The sequence below is a fragment of the Myotis myotis genome, unplaced genomic scaffold (assembly GCF_014108235.1).
Source record: "Myotis myotis isolate mMyoMyo1 unplaced genomic scaffold, mMyoMyo1.p scaffold_m19_p_18, whole genome shotgun sequence".
NCBI classification, from domain to species: Eukaryota; Metazoa; Chordata; class Mammalia; order Chiroptera; family Vespertilionidae; genus Myotis; species Myotis myotis.
In genome coordinates this window covers 33,676,169-33,686,593 of record NW_023416322.1, presented here as the reverse complement: position 1 = coordinate 33,686,593, position 10,425 = coordinate 33,676,169, and the positions used below count along the sequence as shown (strand labels likewise).

General features: G+C 50.0%; 1 protein-coding gene across 3 annotated transcripts; it reads right to left on the bottom strand.

Moving 5' to 3' along the window:
• Positions 1 to 1,334: 1,334 nt before the first annotated feature.
• On the bottom strand, positions 1,335 to 10,425 carry TRIM45 (tripartite motif containing 45). 3 transcript variants are annotated; one of them, XM_036344209.1, is made up of 6 exons: positions 9,622 to 10,425; positions 7,272 to 8,005; positions 5,663 to 5,792; positions 4,956 to 5,070; positions 2,738 to 2,864; positions 1,335 to 1,602 (listed from the first exon to the last, which is right to left on the bottom strand). In XM_036344209.1, the coding sequence occupies exons 1-6, from the start codon at positions 10,107 to 10,109 to the stop codon at positions 1,454 to 1,456; spliced, it is 1,743 nt and encodes a 580-aa protein (XP_036200102.1). In that variant the 5' UTR covers positions 10,110 to 10,425; the 3' UTR covers positions 1,335 to 1,453. The 3 variants fall into 3 exon arrangements, with proteins under 3 accessions (XP_036200102.1, XP_036200103.1, XP_036200104.1); XM_036344210.1 differs by having other exon boundaries at positions 1,337 to 1,602; positions 2,738 to 2,898; XM_036344211.1 differs by lacking the exon at positions 2,738 to 2,864 and having other exon boundaries at positions 1,459 to 1,602.

Here is a 10,425-nt window from a genome sequence, read left to right as displayed (position 1 = left end):
CAGGAACAGGACTGCAGTAAAGGTATGAGGTTCTATTTCAACACCACTTCCCTTTATCTACTTCCTACTTGTGTGCCCTTACCAAGTAGTCATCTTCTAGGCTCCGGGGGTACGAGATGAACGTGGTATGGAGGGGGAGGAAGGGCACTTCCATCTAAACAGCAAGCTTACATTACAATCCATTGAAATTGTGCTAGTGAAAGTGGGCACGGTCAAAGGAGGTGTTTATTCTGTGGAAAATACCTATATAGAATGTACCTCAGGGAGAAATAAAAAAAGGTTAATTACCAAAAAGTAAGGAACCAAACTGTTATCGGTGGGGTGTCCTCCATGTCCCCACTGGTTGCCAGTGGAAATGGGCTTCTTGCAATGTAACGAGAAAAGGAATTTTTTAAGACTCGCATGGGAGAATGAGTGATACTGGCATGGAATCAAACCCCTGAGTTTCCAAGGTCCCATCTCCCTCTATCCCGCCAAGAAAAAAAAGTCCATTTTGTCTTCAGCAGAGCTAGGATTAAAGCCAGTGGCCAGGATTCCACTTCCTATCTGCACAGACCAATCCAGCATCAGGCTGCTTAGCTGTATTCCCAGTGGCAGTCCACTGCGTGTGGGTCTGCATGGCTAGGGCCACATGGCAATGGGGGGAACACGGGAAAGTGCAGGGAAGCAGGAGCGAAGCAAAAGAAACAGGAGGAATAAGAGAATTCCTTTCGGGAGTTTAACCTTAATATTTTGTGCAGTCATCATGTGACTGCCCTTCCCTTTAGGGCTTATGCAGAGTAATCTTATTTACTCTGGGACAGGCACTGTACTCGACTTGTTTCAGCTTCGTGAGCCGCTCCACTACCACCCCCTTGGTGATGAGAATCTCCAAGTCACTGCCACTGGTCAGCATTTAATGCCCTAGGAGCCTTACAGTGATTTCACCCTCTAGTCAATGATCCTGCTCCTAGGTTTGACTGATAGGCAAGCATCTTTCCTACATCACCCCGACTTTATTGTGTATGTGTCCATCTTCCCCTCCCCCCAGTGATCTGCAGCGAATGGACCGGTGGTCCCCTGGAGAGTGTGAAATTGCAGCTTCCTGGCGAAGCGCCCAGATGACCATGCTTATAATGTCTGGCCTCCCTTTTGCTCTTTTCCTCTTATTAACTAGCTAGTGGCAAGAGTAACAACACTGTCCCCATGATCTCGAAGTTTAAGGGCATAGGTACCTTCATACCCATACAGACAGAAGACAGCCTCCTTTGACATATAGTGGTGGCGTCTTGTGCTCAACCGTCCACACATACAATCAGTGAATAATTCACAAAAAGTATTTGAGCTCGAGCATCTAGACAAGGCACTTTGTGTTTAATTCTATGCGTTTCTTCAGAATTAATCGAGGCCCGGGGTCTTCTGGTAATCTGAAGCTGTGCTGGCTGCAGCGTTAGCGGGTTGACCTAGGAAACGGTCAGAGTGCCACCGTCCTGAGGAGACTCCTTGCTGTGCTCTGCCCACCTGTCCACGTGCATTCTGACTTCTCAGTAAACTTCCCACAGCATGACCAGTGGGGACGACCTGGGTGGCCTTTGTGTCCATGGCCACAGCCTAGGTACCCACCTGCGTCATACAAAGAGGAGAGGGAAAAACACCATCAGAGTGAAGTCCAGCGGTTACCATGGAAATTAAAACTGGCAACATTCCAACTCCTGGATGTGACAACATCTAATAAAAACCTGGTGAGGGGAACAAACTATCAGATGCCCCTGTAGTCAGGAGGACTCCCAGGACTGATGACAGCAAATCAAGTAAGGCCAGCTGAAGTTCTGAGAAGAGTGTTATTTTAACATTGTGCTAACTCAAGGAGATGAACTGGTTTGGATTTTAACTCTGAAATAATACAAATAAAAGAGAAGGCTAGAGTAGTGGAAATAAAAGGAAGATAGCTCCTAAAACATTTATAGCAAAGGGTGCAAAAGCCACTCTTAAGGCCCACCATTGGAGTAACGACACAATAGAATGCTTTTAAAAACTGATCTCTTGCCTGAGCTGACCCCTTACCCCTGAGAAAAGAGTCAGACCTGGTTCAATTGGTTTAATCATGCCCCATCCCTGCCTCGTTTGGAACTTCTTTAACCTTGTACTAGTAAAAGGAACAGGATGGGTTAACATTTGTTATCCTGCCAGGCTGCTGGAAAGGGCAGAACGGGAAACCAAGCATCCAGGGAGAAGCAGGGCTCATGGGATTGGTGAACTGTACCAAAATGAAAAGAGCTCAGAACTTGTAAGCTTGCTGTTTGAGTGTTCAGAACAAAGAAGCTTTAAATGAAAGTTCTAGAACTGTGGTACTTGTATCCACAGACTGTATTCTTTCTTTCTTTTTGTTTTGTTAATCCTCACACAGGGATATTCCTCCATTGATTCTCAAGGAGAGTGGAAAAGAGGGAAAGACAGAGAGAAACATTGATGTGAGAGAGACATCGATTGGCTGCCTCCCACATGCCCCCGACCAGGGCCCGGGCCAGGGAGGAGCCTGCAACCAAGGTACGTGCCCTTGACTGGAACTGAACCTGGGACCCTTTGGTCCACAGGCCAACGCTCCATCCACTGAGCCAAACCAGCCAGGGCCACAAACTATATTTTTAGAAACAAAACCTAAGGCAGAATATCCCAAACTCAGTGTCCGTGCTAATTCCCATTGCTGGGAGATGGTCCCAGAGGGGAAGGACTTTCAAGAGTGACTGGCCCTCCTTACCTGGCATGGTGCCCCCACAGGCACAGCGAGCAGTTTTCTGGCCTCCACTGGAGCAGAATGTGCAGCAGTGAAACACGCCCGGGTGGGAATGGTGCCTTTTCTTCACGGTCACAGTGAACGGCGAGCCCTTCGGTGTTCAGACCAAGAGCAAAGAACAGCACCTTACGTATGAGTCAACAGGGATGTGCTGAGCATCCATGTCTAAATGGAGTGCAAGTCACAGGGCCTGCCCTTAGAGGGAAACACTCGGGGTCTAGAGCTAGCTGGGTGCTCAGCTGGGTGGGCCACATACAAAGGCAGTGACAGCCAGGAGTCTGCGCTGCCCTCCTAACACCTAGACCACGTGACACTGGTAAACGCTGCCTGTGCTTCCATGTCACTGCCTCGGCCTCTGGCTTCTCCATTCTCGAGGAATCTCGGGGAATTAGTGGAGCGCCAAAACCACAGGCCCGGACACCCTGTGGTTCCTTCTCCAGTTTCTCAGCCTCACACATCCTCCCTCACAGACTGAGCTACCTCCTTCCCTTCCACCCCTCCATCCTGGACATACTCATGTACCCACCCATTTATCCTGGGACAGTGGAGAGACTTGCAAGGGAGAAAGGTTAAGAGCATGGTTACTAATTCTCAAGTTAGAAACTCCTACCTGCCCCCCTTCCTTCAAGGATAACTTCCACTCTCCAGTTTCTAGCCCATGTTAAGCAATAAATATTCAGTAAGTGTTGCTATGTGCCTACCCCTATGTGAACCACGCAGTCGGAAAGTACCAAGTCGAGAGTCTAGCCTTTCAGATGTTAAGTCTCCCTGCCTTTAAAGAATTTACAATCTATTTTAAAAGTAACTTGGAGTTTTAAAAAATGGGGTCAAATTCTGATTTTGCTATGCAGGTACGGTATGCTTTGACACATTTGGTGTCTCAGTCTAATCCAGCGGTTCTCAACCCTTTTGAGGGTCGAACAACCCTTTCATAGGGGTCGCCTAAGACCATCTGAAAACACATATATAATTACACATTGTTTTTGTGATTAATCACTATGCTTTAGTTATGTTCAATTTGTAACAATGAAATTGGGGGTCACTACAACATGAGGAACTGTATTAAAGGGTCGTGGCATTAGGAAGGTTGAGAACCATTGGTCTAATCAGATGATGATCTGCATACCTAAAAATGGTTTGGAGGAAAAATGAAATAAATGTATGCAAAAACACCTAACCCACTCTGGCACACACACTAGCTAGGCAAGCAATGTGTGGCTAGGGAACAATGAATCTTCTGGTGCGAAGACCACAGGCCTGACATGTCATGACTCTGGTATTTGAGTCCCTGTCAGTGTTGAGTTCTGACTGGGGGGAACCTCTGATTACGCAACTGTAAGCAGAGAGCTTCTGCTGGACATGTTGAGTATGGCCCAGGTTTTTAAAAATTCATCATCTCTAACCGGAAACTGTTGCATTTGTCTGTGGAGGTGGTATGGTAACCATGGTAACAGTTAAGCATTTATGTTAACAGGGAACCACATGGGCAGCAGACAGATGACTAGGCAGTTGAAAGGAGAGGGTGTATATCTCCCAATCGTATTCTAGTAAGTCTACCATCTGGCCATCGTCCGAACAAAGCTGGAAAATCCTGAGCCAGATTATATTTCTTTTTTTTTTTCTTTTTTTTTTTACAGAGAGGAAGGGAGAGAGATCGAGAGTTAGAAACATCGATGAGAGAGAAACATTGATCAGCTGCCTCCTGCACATCTCCTACTGGGGATATGCCCGCAACCCAGGTACATGCCCTTGACCGGAATCGAACCTGGGACCTCTCAGTCCGCAGGCCGACGCTCTATCCACTGAGCCAAACCGGTTTCGGCCAGATTATATTTCTTGAGTGTGTATTCTTGTCTGCTAGTAGATTGCCCCTTGTGATTAAGGCATCTTTCCCAAATTCAGAGTTCCAACAAGCCAACTGGGAGAATGATGAAATACAAGCATCACTGCCCAGAGGTAAAACAGGGCTTGAGAATTCTTAGTCACCAGCATCCTCTGGTAAGAATGAGTCACAAAATCTGGGGCACTTCTAAAGGGAAGGGCAGTAAGAGAGAAGAGAATCCTATTCAGTCCCTCTATACTGCTGATGCTATGAGAAAGGTCTCCATATCCAAAGGCGACAGAACCCACGAGGGCCAGTGGGAAAGGAGCTCAGGGAAGCGTACGCACAGGTCCTACTCACCTGCACGTGCTGCTCTTTGACGCAGACCAACACCTTGTAGATGCCAGGCTCCTTGGGGGTGTAGGAAACGCCGTACGTCCCGTCCTTGTTGTCTTGCACCATTGTTCTGACTGGACTGGACGGAGATAAGAGTTCCAAAAAGCCACTCACTCTCACAGCCTGCTTCAGTGCCCACTACTGTAGGATGGAAACTACACCATTAAATTCAACTGAATTTTAAATGTCCCCCAAACAGGGTGCTGCTTCCCCCTGTCTCAGAAATTAATTTCACAACAGAAGGAAGCAAAATAGATGCTAAAGTAATCTGCTGTGTGGATGAATTCCTGAAGACCTTACGGCTCTGCTGGGCCCTCCTGTACTCTGTCCTTCCCTTCCCTCATCAGAGCCATGCAGCTCGGCTCCCAATACCATTTAGTAGCCAAGAGAGGCTGAATTTTGAGAAGGGCACCATTTGGCCAAATATAGACTATTTTTCACTCTATTCAAAGCTTGGGATGAAGACAATCGGGCAGATCAGACCTTTGGGAGAGAATTGCATATAGGCATAAAGCCCACACAAGAAAACACATCTGGTCCAACTGATCATATCATTTTTAATAGCACCACAGGGAGGCAGACGGTAACCACTGCCGTTACCACTCCACTATTCCTTCAGACCTCAAGCTTCCAGTGTAGTCTCCCAGGACATGTGACTGTGTGGTACGGACCTGTCTTTCTTATCTTTAGGGACAACTGCGACTTGAATGTTGTCTCCTCCCCTGCCCATGCTCTCTCCCGCTGCATCCTTGCAAAGCAGGGTGAAAGAGGCGGTCTGTTTCTCCCGGGCTCTGTGGAGATCTGCAAGAGAAACACGTAGTCCTCACCTTCATGGCCAATGCGGTGACTACCTCCCCGGCTCAGACACCGTCTTGCTTTTTCTCTTAGAACAAAAGGTTGTGCTTCCTGTGCATGGTGGTCACCCTGTTCCCTTCTCTCTCCCCTTTCTGTCTGCCAGCACCTGCCTCCTGGGATTCTCTCCTAGTTCGTTCTCACAGCAGCTGCTTTTGGGTCACAGGATCCTGGACCTTAACGGCAGCCCCAAGGAAGCTTTGAAAATATTTAGGATTGGCCTACGTCAGTGGTCGGCAAACTGCGGCCCCTTGAGTGTGGCTCCTCCACAAAATACCACGTGCGGGCGCGCACGTACAGTGCGATTGAAACTTCGTGGCCACACTCAAGGGGCCAAAGAGCCGCATGTGGTTTGCGAGCCGCAGTTTGCCGACCACTGGCCTAAGTATTCAGAGAAGAAAACCTTCAGGCCCTGTGAGGGAGGCTGGTATCCCCAACACTACCCTCTCTCAGTGCAGATACTGCTAGAATAGGCTTGGACTCCATGCTAAGAGCCTCCACAATGCGGTAGTTCATGCCAAGGTGCTGGGATATTCAACAGCAAGGACACAATAGAATACTTAAAAAAAAAAACAACTGGACCTCTTGCCTGAGTGGATCCCCTTCCCCCAAGAAAAGCGCCAGACCTGTTTCTGTTAGTTTAATCATCCACCCCGCCCCCGCCCCATCCCTGCAGCCCCTAGTCCAGCAGTCAGATGAATGGGTCCAGGATCTACTGTGAGGTCTATGGAGGGTCTAAGAACCTCCTCAAATTGCCCGAGGTAGTGGGTGTTTCTTGGGAAAGAGCGTTCCCAAAGGGACCTGTGACCTCCAAGCAGTTCCCAGTTCCTGTGCCGAGTCAGGAGGACTCCAGGATACAGCCTTCCTGTCAGGGCTGATCTGTGACATATACGTGTGAACACCTTGCTGCTTCTAGAACAGAACACTGTGGTCAATGATTGTCTTCCCCTACTGACTGAAATGCCTACTGTCTTCTTTTAAATGCCAATGGGAACCAAAAAGGATGTAGAAAGTAAACCATAATCCCTCCCTCCCTCCTCTGAAACTCTTCAGAACTGGATCCAAGCAATCTGGGGCCTGCCTGCTCCCTTCCGAGCACTCAGGATTCTGGCCTGCCCTGAAGTCTACGCTGTTATCTCCGAGGGGTACCATCTTGGCTTTGTCTTCTAATAGAAAGAACATGATCCTTGAGGTCCTGGGTGGCGACTACATTTCTCAACTGGGAAAGGACCAAGCCTCACGCCTGCAAGGGACAGTAACTGTACCCTGACCAGAACAGATCGAAAGATAAGGGCAAGGCAGGGGGTCATTGTCCTTTAGTAAACTGGCCAGTGGGGAGCTCCTCCTAGCTGAACAGGGGCCTCGCTGAAAAGCTACACATGTCCCTGCCCACTGCCCCCTCGGTGCCAATGGGCAGTGCGTCCCTACCTTTTCCTTGAAGGACACATTTGGCTGGATCGACCTCTTTGGTATTGATGGCGCCATACACTTCATAGCCGCGGCACCGGCCCGCTTTCTCCTGAGGAGAGAAGCATATCTTATCGTTGACTCTGGGACGGGCGCTGTACTCGACTTGGTTCAGCTTCGTGAGCCGCTCCACCACCACCCCCTTGGTGATGAGAATCTCCAGGTCACTGCCGCTGGTCAGCAAGTGCTCGGTGAACTCCACGCCAGTGCGCATGTCCGCCAGCAGCTGCTCCAGCTGTGCCTTCTGCAGCTGCAGGGAGTTCTCCTGCTGGGCCCGTATGTCCTCCAGCTGCTTCAGCAGCTTGTCCCGGTGCTCTTCGATGGCCTTGAGGTAGCCCTCGGAGAATGTTCGGATGTCGGCTGCCACGGCCTCCACCCGCTGCTGGAGGGCACCGTTTGTCTCTTTGACCTGGGCCAGGGCTTTCTCCAGGGCCTCCACGCGGGGCTGCGTGTTTTTGAGGAGTTCCCGCACGGAGTCCCCATGCTTGTGGATAACGTTGCTGGTGAAGTCACAGGGGTGCTCCCGGTGCGCCCCCACCACGCAGTCTCGGCACACAGGCTGGTCACACAGCTCGCAGAACAGCCTCAGCTCCTCCGCGGGGTGAGCAGGACACAGAATAGCTTTCCCGATCCGGCTGTAGCCCTTCAAGTCCTTTAGGTCCACCACGGTGTGGTAGGTGGTCTTCTTCTGCCTCCTGGGGGCAAGCAGAGTGCAGAGTCAGGAACCGGAAATGAGGGGACCGTTCTAGTTGGGAAACAGCCCAGCAGTTGTAAGAGCATGGTCTCTGAAGTCAAACCAACCAACCTTGTTCTAACCTCTGACTAACTACATGATCCTCTCTGATCCCAGTCCCCCATCTGTGCAGTGGGGATAGTGCAGCCGTGGGCAAACTACGGCCCGTTTGAAATGAATAAAACTAAAAAAAAAAAGACCGTACCCTTTTATGTAATGATGTTTACTTTGAATTTATATTAGTTCACACAAACACTCCATCCATGCTTTTGTTCCGGCCCTCCGGTCCAGTTTAAGAACCCACTGTGGCCCTCAAGTCAAAAAGTTTGCCCACCCCTGGGCTAGTGCGTACCTGAGAGGGCTGTTGTACGGGATACAGAGTGAACTAGGGCTCTCTGGCTCAGGGCATGGCGTTGCAAAAAGGTTGCAGCACTAAGTCTAAATCTTAGAACTTTCCCCAAAGAGTTAAATTGGCAAGTTTAGACAAGAGCCACAGCCTCCTTCTCCAGCAAGCTAGAGGTGAGAGCACGGTGAAAACCCAGCCCAAGAAACACCTAGGCCAGATGGCACAGCAGTCAACCCCGGGCCACTGAAAAGCAGCCAGCTGGCCCCAGAAGTCTCCTTTTCTCTAAGGTGTTGGTAGAGCATTTCCTTTGACCAGCGCCTATATCACTCAACGCAGCAAGCTAGAATTTTCCTCAAGAGTTATCAACATTAGAAAGAGTGAAATCAATGATCAGAATCAAAGCTCTTTGAATTCCTCTTCTCTGTAGCTCTCCAGAGATTCAAGGGAACCCCTGGGAAACCATGGTGCCTGTTGGGGCAGAGGAATGGTTGCAGAGAAAACAGGGTCAGCTGTTTAGCTGGCAGCAAGACAGTCAGAGTTACAAGTTAAAAATAGACCGACGACTACTAACTTGTTCTGTGGGTGAGGCCAGAGAATAAATGGAAGGCAGATCTTAAAGAACTGCTTGATGCTAACCCTAAAACCCTGGTTATTTTCCATTCTGATGTGTTGGAATGAGCCCCAGGGTGCTCCCTGTGACTTCACCTTACACTGGGAAGGCAGCATGGACTAGCAGAAAGCAGATGTGGATTTAAAAGTCAGTTGTTACATGTTACTTACCAACTGTGGTGCTGTGGCAAGTCACATATTGCGAAGCTAGTTCCTTCAATAAATAGGGGGTGAAGCAGTGCCTACTTTTTTAATAAGAGGTGCAAGGATCAAATGAGATTGAAGCAGGAGCCATGCTATTCTATTCATTCTCTTTCCTCAGCACCCAGTGCAATGACCCAGCACGCAAATGGCTGATGAGCCAAGGACACCGTGAGCGTGCTTTGCAAACTGAGAAGGACTATGCAAGCCTTTGATGCTGTCATTACCACAGGTATTATCTAAGGCTGCAGGAATATACTACCATTCTATAGTATTTGCTCTCAGACTGTAGGTTGCTCTCTGACCTTCCATGGCATTTGAGAAAACTCCTTTCCATTTGCTCACCAAGGAGGGATGTCTGTCTCAACACCTCTTTCTCCTCTGCTCATAAGCCACACGAGGTAGGGGTATCCCATCTTTACCTATGGGCCTGGCAGCAGAAATGGCAGAGATTGGCTTTGCAGGTCTGACACCTCTTCTCCACGTCCCTGTCGCTGCACAGGTCACACACCAGGCCCTGGCCTTCCCCACACAGACTCTCCAGCATCACATCGTTCATGGCCAGGTGGTCTATGGTTAAAGCTTTCACTCCACCCACGGGCAGGTCCACCTGCGCATCACACACTGGGCAGAGGATGCCGGTCTGCGGCCGCAGGCCGGGTGGCTTGAGTTCCTGGAATAGTGACCCCTCAGAGCTTGTGTCAGAGTCTCCCCCTCGGATGTCCACTACTGAGAAGGGTTCCAGCTGCTCCAAACAGGTGGTGCAAACTGTGTGCAAACAAGGCAGGAGCCTGGGGGCTTGGAAAAGCCCCATGCACGAAGGGCAGTGCGTCTTGCCGGAGTTCCCAAGGGCAGGCCCACTGGGGAGTTTGCCCATGAAGCCCAGCAGCGGCTTCCTCTTTTCTGACATATTCCCCACGTTTATGCCCAGTATCAGAAAAGGCCCCGGGCAGCTCTGCAAGGAAGTAGTTGATTAAGCCCACCCAAAGCGAAAGCTCCCGGAACGTGAACAGAGACCATGGGGAACCGCTCTCCAGCAAGTCAAAGGGCAAACGGGGTGAGGATTCCTCCGAGGGAGGACCCGCAGCTCTGCCCAGGAGTGCCCCCTCCTCTCCACGGCATCCCATGCCAGACACGCCCACGCCCGCCTCTGCCCCCCAAATCCTCCCCGGAAGCGCTTCCAGGTCCAGGTCTGGCACTAGTCTCGCTGCTTCCTCCTGGACCCC